Source organism: Labrus bergylta, chromosome 17 (genome assembly GCF_963930695.1).
Source record: "Labrus bergylta chromosome 17, fLabBer1.1, whole genome shotgun sequence".
Classification (NCBI taxonomy): Eukaryota; Metazoa; Chordata; class Actinopteri; order Labriformes; family Labridae; genus Labrus; species Labrus bergylta.
The window spans coordinates 16,211,146-16,236,306 of NC_089211.1; the positions used below are offsets into that span (position 1 = coordinate 16,211,146).

The 25,161-nt window shown below is 41.1% G+C and overlaps 1 protein-coding gene across 2 annotated transcripts; it reads left to right on the forward strand.

Moving 5' to 3' along the window:
• Window positions 1-194: 194 nt before the first annotated feature.
• On the forward strand, window positions 195-24,416 carry olfm1b (olfactomedin 1b). Of its 2 annotated transcripts, none has more exons than XM_020634610.3 (6): window positions 195-763; window positions 9,322-9,471; window positions 10,188-10,343; window positions 12,611-12,830; window positions 19,252-19,358; window positions 22,238-24,416. In XM_020634610.3, the coding sequence occupies exons 1-6, from the start codon at window positions 698-700 to the stop codon at window positions 22,910-22,912; spliced, it is 1,374 nt and encodes a 457-aa protein (XP_020490266.1). In that variant the 5' UTR covers window positions 195-697; the 3' UTR covers window positions 22,913-24,416. The 2 variants fall into 2 exon arrangements, with proteins under 2 accessions (XP_020490266.1, XP_020490265.1); XM_020634609.3 differs by lacking the exon at window positions 195-763 and adding an exon at window positions 7,250-8,016.
• The last annotated feature ends 745 nt before the right edge of the window (window positions 24,417-25,161 follow it).

The window sequence follows — 25,161 nt, forward strand, 5'->3', positions numbered from 1 at the left end:
GCCACTAAAATATAATTAGATACATAAAATACATAAGGGACAAAGGCTGCTGCTGATATTTACTGTCAGAAATAGTTTATTTAACCAGTAATTCAATAAACATCGAATTCAGTCCAATAAGGGAAAAAATGACGAGTAGTGATATATTCCATAGGGTAACATATCACATTGGAAGGGCGCTCTCCCTCCTGTGTTGTTGCCAAATTTAAATCTCCCTCTCCCGACGATGCAACTTCCGTTTTCAGCACCATGTACAGCGCCGTCACTCTCATTTTTTCATCGAGAGCTTATACGGCAGCTTGAGGCGGGGAGGTAAACTTTTGGCAATACCGGGAGTGAAGGTTTATAGCCGTGAATACGACAGTGTCTGCGCGTCTTCAAGCCCAATGTTCATCCCAGCCCGACGCAGCGAGAAATAAGTGCGGCCACGCAGAAGGGACGGAGCGGAGGGGAGAGGCATCGAGGGAAGATAGAGGGCTCCCGATATGAAATGAACATGCACAGGAACGAGTCCGCGAAACACATCTACCGCTGCCGGATTCTGGGTTTCTGAGGGATAAACAGTTGTCATATTAACAATAGCGATAAACAAGAAAAGAAACGCACGAGAGGAGGAAAGGACTGCTGCGCGCGGGGGGACTCAAAGGGACTCGATCTGCATGTGAGACCGCTGGTCCACCAACACCGGAGGCAAGAGATGCAGCCTGCGAGCAAGCTCCTGACTCTGACTCTCCTCATCATCATGGGCACAGAACTCACCCAAGTAGGTTCTTACTTTAACGCCATTTTCCACCTCCTGATTAAAAAATAAACAAAAAAAAAAATCTTAAATCGTGTATTAATTGGCTCCAGATCCTGGGAGAGATTACCCGGTAACCTCGCATAAAGAGCCCCGGTGAATTAACCCTCTACCCTGCTTAGACAGATTAACGGGTGGGATTACATGATGTGAATACATTGTGCTTAACGGGGAGATCCAGAGAGCCCTGTTTTGTCTTTCCACCAGATATTGAGGGGAATGTAAGGCTCGATCTGTCAAATTCCTCATTAGCAAATAGCCACATCAATCAACTGCACGGTTATTCAAATACAAAGCAGCCTGTAGATTTCTCTGTAAAACAGGCCATTGTTTGACTGAGGGCTGTTGCTCTTAAATCAAAGCGCCTCAATCAAATGCAGTGTCTCAAAGAAAGGGTTTTGGGCATGCTCAGTGACCACAGTGTGTGTGACTGACTGTTGACTCTGGTGTGTGTGAGGAGGAACGAGAACATTTAGTCCAGCAATGCAAATCAACTCAGCAGTAGTAAACAGTGATTTCTTACAGGAACTGGAATTACTTCCTGCTGTCTAAAAAGGCAATTTGCTGCAATACATACAACAGTTACATTAAAACTGTTGCCATTATAAATCCTCAAGGTTGGGAGAAAGAGAGAGAGAGAGAGAGAGAGAGAGAGAGAGAGAGAGAGAGTGTGTGTGTGTGAGGGAGGGGGTTTGTTTATTGCCAGGCCATGCCAACACTAGATTGGAGAATCTGATGATTTAATTGCCCTTGCTTGAGTCATATTTCATGTTCTTCACTCTTGCGTGAATCCAATTGTGGTGTGTAATTGGAGGCGAAAAGAAAAAAAACAAAAATCAAATATGCCACTTAGGTACTATCAATAAATGAATCTTTGTCCCCTGTGTTTCTGTAATATACTCCACTGCAAGTGACAAACTCAATAAGATGTGTTGGAAAGTAGGTTGCTGACAACCCGGCTGGCCCTGACAACCCATGTGTTAGAACAATATTGATGTAATATTGCCATGGTGGAAAAATGCCGGGCAATTGATTTCCCACAAATTTATGAGGAATGTCAGTGTGCTGTACGTGGGACATTGTTTATTCATGGAGCAACAGCTCGGTTTTGACATTCACGTGTGTAGCCTAATTTGTAATTAAATCAAAGCTGGAACCTCCCTTTACTGAAGCATCAAAATGTGCAGCCAATAATCTGAACAACACACACAGTGCAGCTGCAGAGTGCACAAAGATGCTGACACAATTGAACAATGGGGCCGTTTGCACTGATTGATGGAAGCCATCAGTCCGGAGGAAGAGAGGGAGGGAAGAAGAGCGTGTTTCACTTTGGGTTTTCATGACAGTCGAGCCCTGCACCGTGCGGGTCAGGGCCCGTGTTACGGTGACAGTGTTGGTCTGATGGACTGAGAGTGGTGTGACATCTTTTTGAAGGTAAGTCGATATTAGTGTGCTCTCTTCCAGGAGAACAGAAACACACGAGACACTGACAGGCTCTATTTATACTGCCCTTGCTATAGAAACCTCAAACACCACCAGGCCTCCGCACATATCTGTTTTGAACACAGATATAAAGAGTGAGAGGTGTAGCTAGAAATAGTGAGGCTTTTGTATCGCCAGGTTGCTCATAAGTAAGGGTGGGTGAAAGAAAAAAACATACATCAAAGGATTAGCTATTTTGGCAGACGATATTGTATTGATAATGCGTTGATCTTTTATGACATGAGAAATATGTAAATGCAACCTAATCTTTGTCGTTCAAAATTACCTGGAACAGCTCAGTAGCATCTGAACTTTCCTTTGACTGAAAACTTTTTTGTTATCCCACTAACTGGCATTGGCAGCTTTTTTTTACTTTGGGATGTAGTTTGCAGTTGAAAGAAGGCAATAAACAATATGACACACATCACAACACATGCATAACAATACTGTCATAACAAAATAATTATTGGCAACACTGTACATGAACGCCACGTTTCTTTGTCAGTACACTAGACGTGGCTGAGTTTATCTCTGGGGGAGTCAGCAGAGGCCTCATTACTTCATTTCAACTGTAAATCATGTCCAGTTTACATCCGCTGGTCTTTTCATTTTCAAGCTGCACTGTTCAAAATAATTATAATAGTTCAGTCAATCATCTGAACCTAACATTGTCGAAAAACTTCTTCTCATTAGATAACACAGCCTTGTTAGCCGTTATTATTGTAACAAATGACACTTTTTGGTGCCATGATAATAAACACAACCACTTTTAAATGCACTATGCATAGTGCACAGTTAAATAAAGGCAATAAACCACAATCTATGTTTTTTTCCATACTCAATACAGCAATGGTAATAATATCAAACCATGTTCTGTCATGATGTCAAAATACCATTGCCATAATATCGTATCATCAGGCCTCTAATGATTCCATTAGGCTAGTAAAAAGAGAACTAGGCTGGTATGAAAAGTGTAATGATGTTAACCCACCGCCTGTGGTGCATAGAGAAAGGGGTTGAGGTGGGTGACACAGCATGTAATATTGTATTGATAAAGCTGTGAATCTTGTATGTAATAAATTATTACATATCTAGTATTTAATAAGTCCCCAACAATGTGCATTCAGCTGAGTTGGTCTGTACATGATATAATGGAAGTTTAGTTTTGTGAACTGTAAACGAAAACTTAAAGAAGCCGGAGTTTACCTTTAAGGTTACAAAAAGGGAATACATCACATTATAAGTACGTTAGCCTACTTCTCGGTATATGGTGAAATGTTTAAAATAAAAAAATATCATATCAGGGCTAAAGTATTGTTATAAAATTGCCTCTGAAAAATGACTAGTATTGTATTGTGATATCACTAGAATATTGTGATGATGTATGAAATCATGACTAAAGATGGCATGGTATGGTATGGAATATACTGAAAGATATAGTATGGTATGGTGTGGTGTGGTATCTTGTGGTATGGTATTGAAAGGTATGGTATGGTATTGAAAGGTATAGTGTGGTATGGTATGGTGTGGTATGGTATTGAAAGGCATGGTATGGTATTGTATGGAATGTTGCTAGATTATTTTGATAGTACTATACCGTTTGGCCTCTTTATCCCAACACACGAGGGGGTGAAAAAAGCCTTCAAGGCAGTCTGGCCTTGACCTTTGATGCCGAACAATGCTGCTCTCTCTTAATGACCACGTTAACCAGCTTGCTTCAGAAGTCTCACACAGTTTGAGATAGATCAGGGCATCTGTGACTCTTCTTTTTTTTATTAACATCTGGCTGCAGGAGCAGGTAGACACCTGATTAGTAGTTCACTCTCCTCCTCCAATTCCGCCCGCATTTATTCACCTCTATCCCCTCGGCCTAAGGATTTGGCTGCTGCCTGGTGTTCACACAGAGAAGAATAGTAAGCAGCCTGAGAAGCGGCATCTGTTCCTCACCGAGTGGCTCCCCCCTCGGCTTCAGGCTCACATCCTTAAGCATGTCTAAGACACCTGACTGAACAGATGGCGCTACCATGCTTGCCCCCCTTTGACACCATGCAACCTACATACCATCCTACAAACAGCCACCATGCAAACACCTGCACATGTTAGGGTTTTACATGCGGGCATGAGTAAGAATGTCTATGTCAGGCTCACGTCTATCTAAGCTGTAAGGGCTCCAGCAGGGGAACATTTTAACAAGTCAGGGTTTTTTTTTAAAAATAAGAAAATCAGTCCGGTTTTATGTGAGAAACTGAGACAGAGTTGAGCTGAATTGCAATATGCGTGGTGTGATTGGCAGCTGGGGTTGAAGCTATTTATTATTCAGTATGGCTGGTTGAGTGAGGAAGCAGTGAGAGAGAGTGAACGAAGGCGAGCAGAAGAGGAGTAGGTGGAGACACGGTGCATTTTGTAGTTCACTTGCAGGCTGGAAATGGGATTTTTCACCACTTTATGACCATTTATTACTTTGGATTTCGAGGGTGCCAGTGTGGTTCAGATACATTGCAGAAGTATAATAGAAACACCTGTTCAGTCTAACACAGTAAGGCATGATAGCTGAGTCTGAAATACCACTTTTATTATGCTTTAATGTTCCAGTGTTTAATGTGTATTGTTTCAATCTGAGGCTGCTGTGTTGCATTTTATTATGTTTTCTATCCTATTGAATTATCTTGGGAGATACACCCTCTTGTTTTTTTTTCCTCCGGTCACATTTACTCTTTTTATCCGCCTTTAGTTTAATGTGTGCCCTTTATTTTTTAATGGAACATAACTTTGAAGGGACCGCTTACAGTACACAGCACCGAAACATAAACGATTATCATGTAATTGGATCAAACCTCCCTTACACAAGCTCATTATGTATTCACAATGAGATCATGTACACAGAATTATTTACCAACCCTTCCGTGATAAGGCGAGAGATTCAGCTTTGAATTGATTTAGCAACGACTTAGTCAAAAGAAAATAACCTTCGAGTATTTTGATAATGGATGTATGACTTTGATGATTCTCTGATTTCTTAACTGGCTGATTATTATGGCCGAACTGTTGGTTTGACTAAAAGATGCAATTTAAAGACATTGCTTTAGGCTTTAAGTCATTGCACAATGCAACTGAAAGATGGTGTTTTTTAATGTGCAAATGTCTCTTTAATTACAACAGAGAAATAGTCAAAATGAATGATTGCTTTTTCCGTTGAATCAATCGTCTTCAATCTGTGCATCTGCGGTAATCCTCCTGCAGTGTGTATGATACTCAGGACTCTATATGACAGACTTGACCTATACCTATTGATATTTTGCCCACCTCTAATGAGGAACATGAAAAGGATCTATACATTAATCTGGGACATTTTTTTGATTTTTTCATTAGAACTGCTGTGCTGCACGGAGAGCAAACAAGACTAGACTGGACTCTAGGCAGCAGTGGTTCAAAGCGGCGAGCTGAGCCCTCTGTCGATACTTCACAGCAATGTGTTGGAGCCATTGGCCCTGTGAGCTCTCACCTCAAAGGTCATAAACAAGTGGGAGAGATAAGAGAGACACATGGGGGTTGGGGGGTTAGAGGGGGTGAAATATAGATGTGCAGTGAGTGCAAACTTCACTCTCTTCTATCTTTCACTTTACCAGGGAAATGCATTATGGCGCTGACAGAAATAACAGTGGACACAGAGCCACTTTCCGCTATTCTGGGGACCTCATGTATCATGCAGTGCTGCAGTTTAGCCCATAGGCTGCAGCATTAGCCTCTAAATATGCTGATGACATGAGCACACATTATGAGTTATGTCTGCGAGATCTAATTCTACACATCCATTTAACCACCCTTTACAATGCCTTCCATTCTCATTCCTCATGTTTTTCTACATGTGATGTCACATCCTTCGATTCCAATAGACTTTTTGGGGCTTTTTTTTATTTTTTAGCCATTTGATAGACAAACAAGAGGAAAAAATGGTTCCCAGGTCAACGTGAAGGTGATGGTTTCACCTGATCTCAGTTATGGGTTCCACTGCAAAGCTCTCAAAGCTTTGTAATGTGTCATTTAACATTCAAACACAGGGTAATATATCCTTGCACTTCAAAATAAAGGACAATTTTGTGTTGGTCCATCGCATGTAACTCCAAACAATCCATTTTAATTTTCAGTTGAAACATGGCAATGTATGGGAAGTTCAATAGGGGATGGATATGAATACAAGACACCGTAGAAGCTAGAGAACTGGGAAGCTGGATGGATTGAATTATTGTGCAGGATTAATAAAAGAGAAAAAAATACACGTAATCTGGAAGAAAGAAATGTATAGACAAAACTTTAAGAAGTGACATTATTAATTAAAATACATTAAATATAGTTATGCATATGTCCCATTGACTACAGATTAAAAGGTACTAGAATAAACTCTAACAAGAGAATACACTAGAGATACAGAAAACAAATCTACACTATAAAAGGCCTACTGCACAAATGCGTATATATTTAGTGCATAAACATTACAATATAGGGTGAATGCAAGTCAATCAGTTGTCCCACGAATACTGAAATCTATTTTTAGATTTAATGAAACACATTTTTCGCATGGTTGATGATTCCTTCTCTTATTCTATAGCCGTTCACTTTTGATGTCAGCAACGCCACGATCAGCTACACGATGGCGCCAGAGTCTAAAGAATGAACAGCTCGAGCTCAGCTTGGCAGCTCGAGGCATCTGAAACCCCCGTCAATTAAACATGAACCGAGTGCTAGATGTCTTTGAACTGAGACATGCTGCAGGAATGTGTGTTTGTAGCCATGCATTGTGGTGGTTTTTGGGGTTGAAATGAGGGTTTAGTTCGTTTTAACCGGATAGGTCCGAAGAAGTAAGGCGAGCCTTCTTAGGCCATCAAAACAAGAAATGTCATTGTGCGCGCTTAATAATCCCTTAAGAGTCAGTATCAGCCACACTGCTCATTGTCAATGTCTCTGGGGTCAAAGAGCCAGCGTTGGGCAGCTATTTGAGCGACTAAAGCGCAATCCCAGATAACACCACGAACCGACTCCAACCTGGCTGACATCATTGCGTCTGGCGGTATAGATAGATCCGTAGTACCTCCTCCTTCCTCCTCTCATCCACTTGGAGCAGCAGCCTGTGTGTGGAGTCGGTGGCACTTAATCACAGAGCGCGCAGAGGCAGGAGGCGGACCGACGGGCGTGAACGAAATAGTAACTGTGAAGCAGAGAGGCAGCAGTGTGCAGGACAACGCAGACAGAGGAGCTTATCCAAAAGGACATTTCCAGCAGAATCCCTCTGCTTTTTACCCACTTTTTTTTTTGCCAAACTGGAGCAAGTGTTGCATATTTACCTCCCTCTCGACCCTCTTGTTCACGGTCGTCTCTCCCCACGTCGCGTCCACCGCCACAGCTTCCTTGGAGATGTCCAAAAAACGACCCGCCGAGCCGGAGTCCCGGGTGAAACAGCAAGCTGCTCTGGGCTGCACCATACCTCTCCGCCCTTGTTTCTCTCCGGATTCGGTAGAATGAAGACGGCTTGAAAAAAAAAAAAAGAAAGAAGAAGAAGAAAAGTCAGAGCTGTCCCAAGCAAAGCAAAGATGTCGGTGCCTTTGCTGAAGATCGGCGTCGTGCTCAGCACCATGGCGATGATAACCAACTGGATGTCGCAGACCCTCCCCTCTCTGGTGGGGCTAAATACTACCAAGCTGACGGCGGCGCAGGGAGGGTACCCAGACCGGAGCACAGGAGTAAGTGCGCGCGTAATTCCTGCACCTGCTTGGCTTTTTTTCTGAATGAATTTTGTGGTTGAATAACTACAAAAGATAGGCATCACGTGTGCGCTTTTGGTGCGCAATTTAAGAGGTGAAATTGGGTGCGAAAGTAGAAACGATTTGGAAACGCATTTTAAAAATCCTCCCCCTGCGTTTGATGTCGCTCCAGCCGCTTCTTGTTGCTCTTTCTGTGATATGAGCCTCCTGCACTAAGTGGAAAGTTATCAGTCGGGTTTTATGTCCTCTCACATTGATATAAAAGAGTGATATATGTTGGAAAACTAGGATTGACACCTCAAATTTCAAGGCAATCTAGGTTTTCTTTGCATCTGAAACAGCAGGAGTCCCTCATTCTTCCTCTCACGGGTCTGTGTGAATGAGAGAGGCGCTCAAAGCCAAGATACTGTTGTAGAGTCGAGATGAAGCGTTTCTTTGTTTCTCTGTCAGGATGCTGGCACTTCCTGAGCTGCTCCTGTGCCAGGATGACATGAGCGAGCTGTCAAGTGGATGTTTGCACTAGAATGGAGAACAAAAGGTGTAGACGATGAAGGAAAACACGTTATAAAGTGGATGTAGAGAGGTGTTTTCTACTCCTTATTTGCCGTGTCTGCAAGATATTGTGAAAATACCTCGATTTTCATTTGGCATATTTACCAGTATCCTGTGTGAAAGCCTTGACTGATTAGCAGAGCGGAAATCTGAGACAGCAGCCAGGTGCTTGATAGTGATTTTCTTTGTCCTGTCAGCACATCCTGTTGTAGGAAACAGTGCAGCTGACTGACAGCTGCTGCAATTGCTCTTTTTTTCTCCGCATTTTGTGAAGTCACTCCTTCTCACTTACGGAATTAATCAGCACTTATATTAGATGCTGATGCATTCATGTATATCTTTCTCTTTCCAAGTCTGTCAGCAGGTTGGTAACTGGAGTTGTCGCCCTCTTGGAAAAGGGGGGGAAAAAAAATCCCTCTTTTCTGACGTCATACTCTACACAGTTTTACTCTGAGCTTTCACACACCCAGCTCATTGAATAATGGGAGAATCTGTAGCTTCAGTCCACATTGGTTGTATTTTTCCTTTGTGTGGCTTGAAAAAAAAAAATGTTGTGAAACAGGTGTAGCCTGATAAATGAAATACAGCCTTAGAGAGATTGGGTCGATGCACTTACTGTGAAAATTTAGTGATTTTTTTTTGTAATTTCTGTGGTTTTCGGCCACTTTTGCTGCTCACATTTTGCGCCCCTTGGCCCTTTTTTCCTCCTATTTATCCTGTCTATGTCCTCAGGTGTTGCCAGCCATCCCTGAGGAGTCATGGCAGGTGTACAGTTCGGCCCAAGATAGCGAGGGAAGGTGTGTCTGCACGGTGGTGGCGCCCCAGCAGTCCATGTGTTCACGGGATGCCCGCACCAAACAACTGAGGCAGCTGTTAGAGAAGGTAAGTACAGCGTAACATCAGCTCACCCTGCCAATCAAAGTCGCACAATACACACAGTTATTTCACACAGAAACAAAAATAAGCACATTGCACACATACAGTACAGGCTTACCCATGTTTTTGGTCTTTCAATTCTCCTTCTGTCCGCCGGATAAGAATAGGAATCATGCTCTAATGAGCTCCCTGGAAACCCAACTGGCATCATGGGATGCAGCTATACGCTCATGTTGCCTGAGTTTCTATTTTTCCGCAAACATCCAAAGTAGCACATGTAATGATGCAACACAGCTCAATACCAGTCGACTTGAAGCTATGGCAACCACATTTACAAAAACGAAAAACTAAGCACATTAATGGAAAACACTATTTGTTTCCAAAAGATGGAGATAATCACCAGACACTGTAAATGTCCATGATGATTTCCCTCAAACATAATAAACAAAAGCAAGAAGTGCCGTGTCTTTGGGAGTGTCTGGGTTGTAACAGTTTTGGAGAAACCAAATGTCTTAACAGTGTGCACTCTACACCTCCACCATGCGTGTGAGGCCCCTGACTAGTTGGCCTCATGTCAGAGTTTGTGAATCATTGCGAGGAGAAAGTGGAGCCAAAACGACATAATGAAAGTCTGTTGCATTCTCTCACTCTCAGTGCTCTAATTACAGCATTAGTAGTACTGATTCCACAACTATGTCCAATTTGTCCATATGGCGCCTCAGGTCCAGAACATGACCCAGTCCATCCAGGTCCTTGACCAGCGAACCCAGAGGGATTTGCAATACGTGGAGAAGATGGAGGTGCAGCTCCGTGGTCTGGAGACCAAGTTCAGGCAGGTGGAGGAGAACCATAAGCAGAACATCGCCAAGCAATACAAGGTACGGAGACAGACAACCGGCCATTAACTCCAACCGCCCATTGAATCATAGCTGCTCTGTAGCCCATCAGACATGGCCTTTTGTTGTGATCCCATAGTGGCCATGTTCAAAATGGCCTAAATCATGATCATCAAATGACATCATCAAATTACTTGTTCCATCCAAAAAGACATTCAAAGTCAGGGAATGCAGGAAACACTTGCAAAGCTGTAAATAAAGAATTTACTGGAAAATGACTGAACTGAACCAGTTATCAACATTTTTGATGATAATAATAATTTCAATGAACTGACCAGTTTATAGACTGCTTGATTTTGCTCTCAAGTTCAGGGATCATGGTTAGGGCTAACTGCTAGTGTTAGCATGCTTAATGGTACTAAAACTCAAGCATGTACACAGCTTTCAATATGAAATGATAAGTATTCAGGATAGGGACTCCTCAAAATACTTGACAATTATTTCCCAATCAATAAACTGACTTATTAGTCAACTACTTGTTTCAGCCCTCGATTTAAGATTTTTAGGTTTTAGGTGGAGCATAGTACATGCGAAATGCTAATTGTTGTTTAAAGCAGCTATAATAAATGTAATGAAAAAAAGACAACAAATGAAGTTTGGATATGACAAGATATTTGATGCCACCTATTAGCACTTCACTATATTTTCTTTTCTGCATGAACTGTATACAAAAAGTAAGCATAGCCTCATGCTTTGTAAAGTAAAGCAATGCATTCTGTCCAACGGCCCGCAAGTGGTGACCCCACTGGTTGAAACAAGACGCACTGCTTGTTTGCAACCAGATAAGAAAAACCTACCCTTTGTTGATTTATCATGTTAGAAATTATTTTTGTAACGACTTTACAGTCTAGATTCGCTAGTTCAAAGTCTTCTTTCAAAGGAGAAGATGGATGTATTGAAAATGATGTAAAATAGACCAAAAAAAAAAAGGGCTTGGCTACTTTTAATTGACAAGTTGCTTCCCCAGCAACATCAATTGAGACCTAGTAATGCCTATCCACCCCATTGTCCAATTATAGCCAATAGTTATTCCAAAAAAAATAAAACAAAGATGGTGATGGGCAAAACAACAAAATTGAGGTTTGAAATGGTAGACCACCAACCCATGGCTGACATGATGGTGGTCATTATCTTCTTGTATACAGTAAATGATACCTTTCCATATTTGGAGTTGCCAAACAGCAACTCAAGCATTGCTTTAGTTTACCTGTATTTTGACTTTTACATTAAAGCAGCTTCATGTTTGTATCGTGCATTGTACTTAGGAATCCTGTCACCCTTGCATGCTCAACAACCCCCCCATGCATCCAACTCCACATTCAGCGCATGCTCGCAATTGTCTGTAACCTGTCCTAAGTGCAAATACTAAGTGTGTGTGCAGTTGTTTGTTTGTGTGTCTGTTAGCTAGGTTAGCAAGCTCCAGCCCCTGTCAACAGTTTGTCATTTTCTTGCTTGCAGGGCTAACTTTAAGACATGTAAAGAGAACCACAGGGAAGAAGAGGCAGGTCAATTCCAGATTCCCCTGAACTGGGCCACAGTACTGAGAGCATTTGGGCGTCAAACAGTTAATTTTACCTTTCTAGCACCATTAAGACTAAGAAACCCCACCCCTCTCCCAAACCAACCCACCACTGATCTCTTCCTGCATGTTACTGCTGTCAAAGTTTTCCATTTAAAAGCTTTTTATTAAACGTAAATACATTTATTATTATTATTATTATTATTATTATTATTATTATTAATGGCTGTTATTCATTTTATTTTTCTTTGGCTTTTGTCTATGCATATTTGGTTACTCAACAAATCTCTACGTAAAACTATAGACGTACAATTCGAGACACTTTGTTGTGTGTGACATGTAAAAGCATGTAACCCTTACTACAATGTTGCATTTTAAACGATGATGACCAATAAAGAGCTTTCCCAATTGTTGTCGGTGTACCGAGGGCTTGCTTTTTAACGGCTGCTCACTGCCGGGACGGAGCCACCTGCTCTGCTCGTCCAGCGGGCGGAGAATATTCTCCGGGTTTGTCTGCTCAGACACAAACACCTGCACCACAGCTGTTCACACACAAACACTGAACATTGCCACAAACAGGGGGTCTTCATGTCAGTGGAGAGGCAGGATAGAATCAGAGTAGTCAGGTTCAGACAGGTGTTTGATTTTATTTTCAGGCTCTTTTTTCTTTTATGGACAGTCTCCTTTTGTCGCGCATGACACTCAACCGAGCTCATTCTAATCCTTTCAGGCCATAAAAACGAAAATGGACGAGATTAGACCGTTGATACCAGTGTTGGAGGAGTACAAAGCCGATGCCAAATTGGTATTGCAGTTTAAGGAGGAGGTCCAGGAGCTGACGTCAGTTCTAAACGAACTTCAGGAGGAGATGGGGGCCTATGACTACGAGGAGCTCCACAACAGAGTGTCAAATCTTGAGGAGAGACTCCGAGCATGCATGCAAAAATTAGGTAGGCACAGAAAGTTGTTGGCACACACTCTGCTGCAAACACGGGCATGCAACATTTCCATTCTGACTGAGAAGAGAGAGATGCTCAGGCACATTTACATGATTCAGAACATCACAGGGTCATCATGTGTAGCTGCAATACTCTACGCCTCTAATGCATCGTACAGTCTTATAACACACTGATCATTTACACTGTTTCTGTCTTTATATTGGTACGTGTTCCCTCTCAAACAAACTTGTTTTTGCTTTAGCTATCTTAAATCCCACTAAAAAAAATTTTTTTTAAATGAAGTTAAATAGAGGGCTAGTTAAGTATTCATAGAACTGGATTTCCATTTTTTGACTTCTAGTCCTGATAATTGGTACTTTTCTGATTAAAAACAAAAAACAAGGCAATGGTGCCAAACCATTTGTGATTGGCGAATGGTGAAAAAGTAATAAATCCATCAGTTCATCCATTCAAGCGATTTATTGATTCAAAAGCCAAATGCTGATTTGGTTACACTTAGTCAAATTTGAGTTTGGAATTTATTTTTTAAAACATTTAGTGACAAAGTAAATGGCTCAAATCTGGAAAATGAGAGATTCAAAATTCTTTCTGAAATGTTGTAGAATCATTCATGATTTAAATGCTCATCTATAATGCATATTCATCAGTGACAGTCCTAAAAATGAACTTTTGAGGCATCATATTGGTATTTTAAACCTGGGCTCTAATTTTAAATATTTATGAGTAAAAATGGCTCAAAAGGTACAAAAATCCCTTTTGATGGAAAATGTTCCACTTCAAAGTACGCCCACTAAAGGGCTCTTTTCTGACAGTGATGGGCTGAGATTGTAAATCATAGTATCTGACTATACTAATGAAACGAACCCCATAAAGATCGACCTTCATGTAATGGTGAGATCCTTTTTTTTAAAAACTTTTTTATTCCTAACCAGTAACATACCTTTAAAGCTACCAGACTCTTTTGACAAAAAAAGGAATTTAACCCTGAAGAACATTAGCTGCTGATATACCGTTACACCTTGAAGTCTGGTTGACTGTGTTATTTTGTGACTTTGGTGTTTTTAATTGTTAGTCCATATACAACCTGTTATTATTGGAACACTGAAAAACGAACCATCAATCAGAAGTAGACAAAAATCTTCTGCTTTCTGCGAGGAAAAAACGACCGCTTTAGTCAGGTGGATTCGAGCAGAGCACTTTAAAGGCTGTTTCTAGTCAGAAAACAAACTTCTTTGGTCTTAGAATAGTGTGTCTCTGAAGGGATCCTTTACCTATTGTTGGTTGACACTTGGAGCCTGTCAGTGGCAAAAAGAGGCACTTTTTGTGGAGCTACTTTGGTCTGGCACTCTTGTCCCAAAGGATGTAAATGCAGCAGTCGCAGTTTACTTTGCAGCCGCCAGCTGAAGGGATCTAATGGAGCAATTCAAAAGTTTTTGTCACAACAAAAAATGCAAAAGTAGAAGGGTTAAAAATAGTGGAATTATCCTTTAACTCTTCATCTAATTGGTTATGCAGAAGTGCAGAAGAACAAATGCAGAGGCCTGTACCACAAACAAACCTCCCCTTATGGATTAGAGGCGATGTTCATAATAAGGCAGGGGTTTAGCGTGGTACAGACGTGCAGACACAAATTGACAGCACACAGAGGGAGAGAGAATCAACATCCTTCTCATCCTGCTACTTCCCATCTGAGTCTTATCTGTGCTTTTAGCCCTTGTCTCTGTCTCTTCACACCTCTGTCACAGTCCACAGTGCTAATAGATGCACACCCACACCAGACTGACTAAGACGTATTACGAGAGCACAAACACTTCCATGCAGCACATCACGGGTATATTGTGTTCCTGTTTGGAATTATTCACAGTCCATGATGACAGAAAGAAGTTGCGAAAAAAAAAGCTTTTCGGTTACAAAGCTTTGTGTTCTTTTTGGAAAGCCGGTCAAGAGTGTGATGGTGAGAAAAAAAAATGACATAGCCTTCGCTTTAGAGAGCTTCCGTTATTATTTCTTTCAACAATGCTTACATGCTTATTTTATAGCTGCTCTCAATGAGTGCTTTTTACATGGACTTGAGTATTCTGGTTTTGAGCCTTATCCCAGTTTTGATCATATTTGGGATATGACGTTTACATACACTACTACACAAACCGCTGAAATTTAGAAATCTGAGAAAAATGAGACCACTGTGGCTTATATTGCGGGCTCAGCGACTGGTAGTGAACCTGTCACTGCCACCACATAGGACAAGGGAGCAATGGGTGATGATACCTAGTTGTGGCTGGTGAGACAGGGCCGTTGTAATATTTCTTAGGCTAGGCTACTGTCCAATGTGGCCTGACTTGCTCCATGGAACATGATGGGAAACTTTGCATCCTGATGCATTTTCACCACAGACTTAAAAAGGTCAGCATATCGATACTTTGCTTCAATAAACCTCCAATTGCATGTCTTTTTTTAATCAGCGAAACACAAAACTCAGTTCCTTCGTCGCTCCACAATAAGACGCTCACATTGTCGGCGTCATGTTTGTTTTGTGGGGACGTCACCTGGCCGTGCCTGCGCAGCTAGGCGTGTAAGGTGTGTACATGCCACAGTGTCAAAATTCGGGTTTCTCAAAACCAGGAGAAGGACTTATCCCGGTTTTCTGAAATCGGGATATGATGTTTACATTAACAACACAAAAACGGGATTCTTAAGAAACCCAATCAAAACTGAGATACTCGCCTGCTGGACTTGAGCAGGAGTCGTGTCAGGTTTTTTTTCACTTTCAGTTCAATGCTAATAACGTGAGAGGGGACTTTAGGAGTGACTTCAACATGTGTGTGTGTGTGTGTGTGTGTGTGTGTGTGATCAGACAAGATAAAGGCGAGGTCACTCAGCATGGCACTGGCTGAGGCAGAACAGAGGGTGGCAACTCCTTTCATCTTCACTCAACTGCCGAGGCACTGATGCATCGTGCACACAAACACACTCCTGTACACGCCCCTTATTGAGATGAAACTTGTGAAGGTCACTCTGGAAAAATTTGCATCGGTAGATCAACAACAGGGGGAAAACAAGAGGAAAAACAGAGAGGGCAGCACAAACTTGAGTTTTGGGTAATAGAAAAGGAGCGACAGGAGGAATTGATAGAAGGCATCGAGGGGAGAATGAGAAGGAGTGATAAAGTAAAGGCGAGCAGGGAAAGTGAAAGAGAGTAACTGGAGTCCCTGCAGAGCTGTCCTTCAAGCTGTTTTGTGCCGGAGAGACTAACAGCCCCGGCGGCTGCTGGGACACAATGGCCATCGATCAAGAGGACATGCCAGCTTGCTGGGCAATAATCAAATAAATAAATCACCCCGCGTCATGCCCCAGAAACATGGAGGCACAGAGGGCTTCAGGCAAATCCAGACCCTTTATGCCAAAGTACTGATGAATGGAGCAGGGAAAGTCATACCAGCACATAAAAACTTCTGTTACCTGGCCTGCAACCACTGTTTTTCACCTTTAATTTCCCCCATAGAGAATCCTATTACAAGGTCTAATGTAATATTGTAGTTCACAGACGACAGCCCTAAACTTTTCCCCTTTACAAAACTCCTACACACATATTATATTTTTTCTTAAAATTGACATTTGGCAAGTTTTACCAAAGAATAATTTTTCCATTTAATTTATTTTGTCTTAACTTTAATTTTTCTGCTAATTTCCAGGAACAGGGAGATGTAAAGATTGAAAAAAAAACCCATAAAAAAAGCAGTCAGGCAATAAGATAAAAACTATTTTAAAATAAATAACCATATTTCTCAACAACGTTAAATATAATTGACTATATATTAGCAAATTCAGCTTACTGAGGCAGTCATGTGTGAGTGTGGTGAGTATGAATGTTTCCGGCTGTATTCCAACATCTGTTAAAAAAAAAAAAAAAAGAGTCAAAATACATGTTTGCAGGATGCAAAACAGAAGATCTGTCACATTGATTGAGCTGCAGAGAGAGAGAGCATGGCCAGATGTGCTCCAGGCTGCAACAGATGTATAAGCAACAGGATTATAGGTCACGGCTCAATGTAATGACGGTGTAGTCGACCTGATTGTATACAAACTGTATGCAGTGTGTGTGTTATACTGCATGTAGGGGCAGCTGCAAGAAGGACTGTGGTGAAAAGGGAAAGTTTAATATGGCAAAAAGGGAATAATGCTTAATATTAATACGTGTCATCACCTTTTCCAACTGAGCCCCGCCCACTTCAAACCAGAGATTTTCGGAAATGTGATATAAACAATGCTCTGACAGGGATTAGTGTGTTCATGCAGAAGCCCGTCACTCATAGTCAGAAGCTCTAAGGCCAAGTCCATTTTTAAAGTTTTTAAACAAAACGGGCATTAGACAAACTTATGTGGAACACAACTTGAAGGCGCCACCATTTGTAAAATGTAAACATCTATAACAGTTTACAGATTAACTTCCTGATTCAATTTGGGCATCTCTCTTGTGTGCACTCGTTTTTTTTTATGGGTGCTTTGAGTCCCTACTATTGACCTAAGGTGACAATGAATCCATTGTCAGAAATTAATCTGATAGTTTTACTGAGAGTGACTTCTTATTGCAGCTTCTAAGATGCAAGTCTTTCTTTTTTTCATTCATTAAACGGACGACTTAGATGAATATATTTAGCTTTGGGACTTATAATCGAACAAAATGAAACAATTGAACTTGTCAACCGGGGCTTTGGGAAAGTGCAACAGGAATCAATATTTTTGACGTTGTAAAAAAGAATGTGCAGATTTTATTTCTTTCTGACGTCCTCGAAAATAAATCAACTCAAATGGGACGTAAAGTGAAAATATTTAAGGTCACAGCTCAACTTTAGAACGATTTTTGTGCTTTGTGTTTTACCTCAGAAGTAAGCGATATAGATTATTGGATTTACAAGCCTCCTGATCGTCAGACCACTCATGATTATGGTCTTAACTGCCACACTTTGGGCTCACCAATACATTATTATTGCAACTATTCTCCATTTGGTGAGTACTATTTTATCAGAACCAGTAAATCTAAAGTCAGAACTAGAAAAAAAAAAATTGGATCCTCTTGGGCATAAACCTAAATTATCCTCTAAAAACAACCATACTCCTCAGGAATTGGAGTTTTTATTCAGTATCTTAATCCTTACATTTCAGCATCAGTTCCCATTAGATTTTCCATTCTCTCTGCCCTCCGCGTCAGCCTCGCCAAATTCAGGCCAAAAGGGGATTAGACCCTGTCTGAATCTCCAGGACGCAGATCCATCAGCTGGCTCCCCGGCAGCTGTGAAAAGTATTGTCATCTAAAGATAGAGGCACGATTAGAGAGGAAAATAAATAAATCAATGTCCAGTGTATTACGGCGAGTCTCTAATCCCACTGTGGGGTTATGTAACCAACTCAACCCCCCCTGGAGTAGGAAGATGGTGCTCATGTGACTGAATGTTTGTCTCAGCTGCCGCCGAGGTGTGAGGCCCACAAAAACTCACAGGCACGCCATATGTTGCACATGGAGACCGAACAAACGCCCCAAACTCGCGATTCCTATTATGTCATTGAAAGAAATGCGAGTGCATGAGAAAACAAACTGAGTTCACAAAGGGAAAGAAAATGAAGTGACTGCAAAGTAGAATGACATTTCACAACAACAACAACAAAAAAGAACAAGAAACATGATAGTTGCTGCAAATAAAGAGTGATGATGAGTGTTACAGTCAGAGGTTAATGGATGCATCGCCTGGCAGAGAAAGACGCTAATGAAAACCAGAAATGAGCCATCACCACAGTAGCACTTTTTGAATTATCATAATGGAAGGACTCATTACATTCATGGGATGGAATGAAATCATCAGAATCATGTAATTGACCTCCATCCTGCAGAAATAACCTCACAAAAATGTATCCATGTTCTGCAGTGGTGTTGTTATTTGGACAAAATCGTGTCTCTATTTTGCGTCTGTGCTCATTAGAAAGGGAACATTAGCCGGGACGGCTCTTAGTCACGAGGGCCGCACAGCCCAGCGTTAGGTTTGTCAAATCCACATTAACACCTCAATCAACACTAATTAACACTACAGCAGCTTACAAGCAGCACACAGGAGTTAAACACACAGAGGCGCTCCCTTTTCCTATTCCCCGTTCCTCTCACTTTCTCACACATCCACACAGAGAGGGGGAAACAGACATTAGCATGTGTGAACTGAATAATAAGCACCTCTCTGCACAGTGCATCACACAAAGAGAAAGGCAGAGGCAGGCTGGACAGCAAAGACCCTCAGCCTTCAGGCAAACTCATTCGCATTTGAAGTAAATGAAAGTAAATCCCTGGTAATAGATTTTGAATCATTCTAAATACCTTGAATAGGTGTCGCTGTAGATGTTTCCATCTCGCTTCTTTTCCTTGCAGCATGCGGCAAACTGACGGGCATCAGCGAACCGATCACCATCAAGACCTCAGGATCCAGGTTCGGCTCCTGGATGACCGACCCCCTGGCACCTGAAGGGGACACAAGGGTACGTACAGTCGCACAGATTGAATGGGAATCATCAGTAACATATGCTGACGTTCCAGCTCAGATTTTTCTCCTCTTCACTTAATTAGGGAGTTGAAGTCATTAGTTTGTAATTTGAGTCTGTTTTTCATTCAGGCTAAGTTCTTACATAGCTGCTTGTGCAGAGACAACATCAAATGTTGGATGTTGGATCTCTTTTTGCTGAATAAATAAGGATGCTGTAGACAAAAATATTTTTTTTTTCTCGAAGAAAGGTATCAAAAGATCGCTTTAGTGGTCTAAAGTGTATGTATTTCTTCAGTACTAGTTGGAGAAAATGTCAAATAGTACCAAGTCTAATTCTTAAAGGTCACATATTATGAAAAATACACTTTATAATGGTTTTCTAACATTAATATGTGTCCCTAGCCTGACTACAAACCCCCCAATTATGAGAGAAGTCCACCCTCTCCAAATTTTGCCTGCTCCACTTTCTCAGAAAATGTGTGCTCAAACAGGCCGTTTGGAAATGTTCCCTTTGTGACATCACAAAGGGCAGTAACCCCAGGGGGAGGGGTTGCTAGGTGTTTGTTCTACCCTCTACCCTAAACAATTGGGCATTGTGCAAGAAAGCCTGAGTCACCTATGCCCCTCCCATCATTTAAGCTATAGATACAGAAACAGCCTGTTCTGAGCAGGGCTGAAATAGATTTAAATTTAATAAGGAAGTCTTCACAGACATGTTTTGGGTAGCTCTGAGACTTATTCAAACTGTTCAAAAAGAAGAATAATATGTGACCTCTAATGTCTTTAGATATGCCAAGATCAAATGACAATTTGTGATTGTAAAGTTGAAAGCCTTCACACTCACTTCCACTCAGCTTTATGGAGCATGTTGCTGTCTTTCAGCCCACTGTTTTGGTTGTAAAGCCCAAACTTCAGACATTGTAAGAGAATTCAGAAAACGTTAGCCGCTAGTTAGTGAACACAATGGAACATTGTGCCTCTAAATTTCAGAATATTTCCTGCAGGAAAAGCAATCTGAGCCAAAAACTGATCATTTGAAACACAGTTCTCGCGTTTCCAAAAAGATGATTAAAAAAGGGAAACTTATGATGCTCTCAGTCTGCAGGATGTATAAGAATGTCACTTCTTGCTCATATTATCTACATGTAATGTGTTGCTTCAAGTGGCTGAAAATACAAGTTACTGCAGGTTTAAGGTACCAATGTGTCACATGATCCTTTAGCTTTCATAATGCTGTAATAATCACATTATATTTGTCAATTTCTTGTGTGATTTCCAATAACGTTTGGTAAGCGCGAGCAAAAATAAAGCTAGTCAGAACATATTTTTTTATTAAAGGTGTTTCCACAAAGCTGTATTCAAACTTTTAACAAACCTTAGTTTTTACCCCAAAAATTTTTTTGCACACTTTATGCGTAGTTGAACAAAGTGATAGACATTTTTGAGATGACAGTATGACAGAAGTAGAAACACCATTGGGTTTTAAACTGTTGGTCAAACAATAAACACAGTTTATGCTTTGGGTTTATTATAATCTACAGATTAATCCTGCGCAAAAATAATAATAGCAGCCAAGCAATATTAGTCCTACACACTTCTGTAATCAAGAGACAAGTAATTGAAAATCTGGAACAAATTGTTCTCCAATGACTTTAAATGAAGAGGAAACCATGATCGTACAGGCAGCGTACAAATAGAGAATTGAAGAGTCTGTGTTAATTGGTCAGTGTTCTTTTTAATCAGTTGATTGCATCTGAGTGGCTTCTGTTGGCTCAATAAACAGGTCTGATGCTTTCATCACTAAAACACATTAAAATGAAAGGCCAGGGATAAATCTATCGAGAGAAGCTGCCGAGAGGACATGAAAGGAAGGGAGTTGGAAATAAAGAACGTTTATTTGATGGCTAAATGATAACACTGTCTCTGTGCACCAGCTTTATGTGGACTATTCATAACAGGAAGGACTGTCGAGGTCATATGGGAGTAAAAGAGAAATAAGGGTAAAAGGTGTACATTTGTGCTTTGCTTCCTGGAGGCTAATTGTTGGGACAACACAGCTGTATAATGTTTATATATTCGACAATACTACAAGAGTGATGCTTCATTCTGCCTAGGACTATATTTAGCATACTGTTTGGGGCTACTTTTTTGTAGGAACTAATACTTTTTGAACAGAGCGCATAAAAGATGCAGTGTGTTATCAAAAGGCCAGAAAAGGAAGAGTGAATGTAATTGACAAGAGCAGACAGGTCTGCTCTATTTCTTTTTATCTTGCAGTTTCCTAACTCAGTTTTTTTCCCCCTCTGGAACCCCCAGAGACCTGCTTCCTTTTATATGAATCATTTTTTAGTCAATCACAGCAGCACGAGGAAGCAGGTAAAGGAAAGGCTTCAGGTGTCTCAGTCCCGGTGAGACGGAGGAAGTGTTTGAGCCGCTGGCAGCTCCGGAATAAGAGCTCTCTGCCCACCACCACAGGGGCCAGCAGGAAGCCGGGTTGAAGCAGCTGAGACAAGCCTTTTTATGTGGAATGGTGGGCATTACCCCCGTAGGGCCCAGCTCATGCCACCTTGCGGCTGTCATCCTGACTGTTTGTATTGCATAGACTTCAGAAGCTGCTGAATCTCGGCTTCGTCCACTCCTTGAGGAATTCCCAGCGTGAACTTAATTGGGATGCTTGTAGACGGTGTGATTTGATTTATTCTCTGTATGATTGGAATGCAAGATCCTGGAACTCAAAGCATCAGAGTATCAGAAGGTTGATGATAAGGGTTGCTGATCCAACAGCTCCTACAGGTGTTTCAGTATTGGACAACCTGTGGTAGTATCTCTGCTTTGTTTGTTTCTTATTCTTCTTTTTCCCTCCCTCCTGTTTAGGTCTGGTACATGGATGGCTACCACAACAACCGCTTCGTTCGGGAGTACAGGTCGATGCAGGACTTCATGACGTCGGACAACTTCACATCCCATCGGCTGCCCCATCCGTGGTCGGGAACAGGTCAGGTGGTCTACAACGGCTCCATCTACTTCAACAAATTCCAGAGCCATGTCATCATCAAGTTCGACTTCCGCACCTCGTCCATCAGCAAGTCCCGGCAGCTCGACTATGCCGGCTTCAACAACGCATATCACTATGCCTGGGGCGGCCACTCTGACATTGACCTGATGGTGGACGAAGGGGGCCTGTGGGCTGTCTACGCAACCAACCAGAATGCCGGAAATATTGTGTTAAGCAAGCTGAACCCCAACACACTGCAGATCGTCAAGAGCTGGACCACAAACCACCCCAAAAGGAGTGCAGGAGAGTCTTTTATGATCTGCGGCACGCTCTATGTCACCAATGGCTATTCAGGAGGTACCAAGGTGTACTATGCCTACTCCACCAACTCCTCCACATACGAGTACATTGACATTGCCTTCCAGAATAAGTACTCGCATATTTCCATGCTGGACTACAACCCACGTGACAGAGCCCTCTATGCTTGGAACAATGGCCACCAGGTGCTCTACAATGTCACGCTGTTTCACGTTATCCGCTCAGAAGAACTGTAACCACGGAAAATGGGATTACGTACATTAATACATATTGTCTGTGTAGAGATCTCCCTATATATACAAAAATATATCTGCGAAAGAAGAAGACTTTATCGCAAGACCATTCTATTTATAATATCAAGAAACTTTTACCGAAAGACTGAATCATCAGAGAATGCAAACTGGATTGAATGTGCATATACATGAGACTGAAAAAAATAAAATAAGAAGAGTTTCATTCCAAAATGTGACATATTTGTTATAAGGAAAACAAAGCTTTATATGTTAATATCACAAGTTCAGAGTTGCTTGGAGAAAAAAAAAACAGAACCGTTTTTGTAAATAAAAGGTCTTAACACAACTTCTAACTTTAATATTTTCCCATAGTGGACTTTATTTTGATAGATGCCATCCTTTTCTTAGAAGTTTTTTGATTTTGGAATGAAACTCTTCAATTGTTTACTGCATAGAAAATGATTGTCAAAGTAGATAAATATATAAGAGTTAAAAGAATAAGAACAGATGCCAAAAAAATAACATCACGCCTTTTCTTTTTATATAACAGAATATCAACCTGTGGCTGCGGTGCCTCTGCGGAAATCCTCCCAACTGAACTTTTACTTTTAGTCAAGGGGTGGGGGTGGGGGGGTCCTGAAACAAAGACTCTTAATAAACTGTTGGACCCTTCCCATTCCCATGAACAGACAGGAAAATGGGACGTGATTCTTGTCAGAAGACTTGTTAGCCTAATGGGTGAAGCCTGTCATATCCTTTTTATCAAGTACAGTAGCAAATCAAAAGTCTGTAGAGAAACAGCATACAATAACAACATCCACTATAAAAGACCTGAAGGCACTGACTGTTGACAGCGCTGTTGTTTGAGATGATTTTCCTGTGTTAGTGACTGTGTGTGAAAAAGGCTTTCTTTGCATGAGTGTTTTCTATCACTCTGGTCTGCTCTTCTGAATGTCTTTTGCTGTATGATACTATAAAAAAAAAAAAAGAGGGAGGGAGGGGGAATAAGGTAAAATACCTTTGGGATTTGAGCATTTTAAATGATGTTTACTTTTTATCCTGCTTCGTTCTATTTAGTCCTTGTTTTGTTTATTTTGATTATTTTGCAATTGTTGATTTTTCAAATGTTCTTGTATCACTGTAACTGTTGGCACCGGTTTCGCCTCTGTGTTTATTTATTTGGACTGTGTAGGAGGAATCTATCTAGCTCACATCTCTCTGAAGAAAAAAAAAACAAAACAGAATGTATCAAGTATTGTATCCCAGGATCCTGGTCCTGGTATCTCCAATTCACATCATGCGCCTGTAGTAGGGAGAGTTTTTCTTTTAAAGGATAATCCTGTCTCATGTCAGGATTCTCCCCCACTGCTATTGAAGGATAATGCTGTTTAAATGTATACCCTTGCCGAGGACAAAAGCTTTTCACTCTTTTTGCGCTTTGCTGGACATGTGTTGTATCTGAGATGAGATAGTTAATGATTCGTGTCAATAAAACAGAGAAATCTGATGCTGCGATTGTTGCCTTAAACAGCTACAGGCTGTCATGTGACAGCTCACTTAGTGCTAAGTGTGCTGGTAAGGAGATCATGTTAACTTTCAAACTAATGCTCTTATTTCCGTCCTTTTGGTTAAGCCTATCCTTCAGAGGATTACAAAGCGCGGGCTTGAGTTGTAGGAAAAAGAGTATTTAGCATTTACATTTGATAAAGTCTTAAAGTAAGACTTCATATTGCTTGAATGACAAAATAATCTGGCAAACCACTGTTTCTGTGTCCCCTGCAGCTAGCAGTTAGCTCTAGAGTATTGTCTTTGCAAGTTGGAAAAGAGTTTTAAGAACACTTATACGATCTGACATTGTACACTTTTGGTTATTTAACAAATGTCTTTCCTGATTCGCCTCCCAACCTTTAATCCTTTTTAGAGGTCTTCCTTTTGAAACCAAAAAATCTTTCTGTATCAAATGGAAGTTTAATAAGCAGTTGAATTCACTGCTGGTTGGGTCACTACATCAATGGTTTAATTGCTAAAGCCTTAGGCTACTGAGTCTGCTATTAGTAGAAGCATGCTAACGTTTAGCAAAGTTTAACAATGCTGGCAACCTTGTTAGCTCCATGCTGGCCACAGGCTATATGTAAGGGCTTAAACATCACAAAATATATTTGACTTTGTAAAACTAATACAAAATGTATTATGCACTCTATCAACTAGATACTCACTGCTTTAATCCCTTGTTAGCTTGCTAACTTGCTACA

Excerpts from the sequence above, each read along its gene's own strand:
- olfm1b (XM_020634609.3), top strand. The coding sequence starts at position 7,867 with ATGTCGGTGCCTTTGCTGAAGATCGGCGTCGTGCTCAGCACCATGGCG. Across the intron at positions 9,472-10,187 it reads TGAGGCAGCTGTTAGAGAAG|GTCCAGAACATGACCCAGTC; the intron begins GTAAGTACAGCG and ends ATGGCGCCTCAG. Across the intron at positions 19,359-22,237 it reads CACCTGAAGGGGACACAAGG|GTCTGGTACATGGATGGCTA; the intron begins GTACGTACAGTC and ends CCTCCTGTTTAG.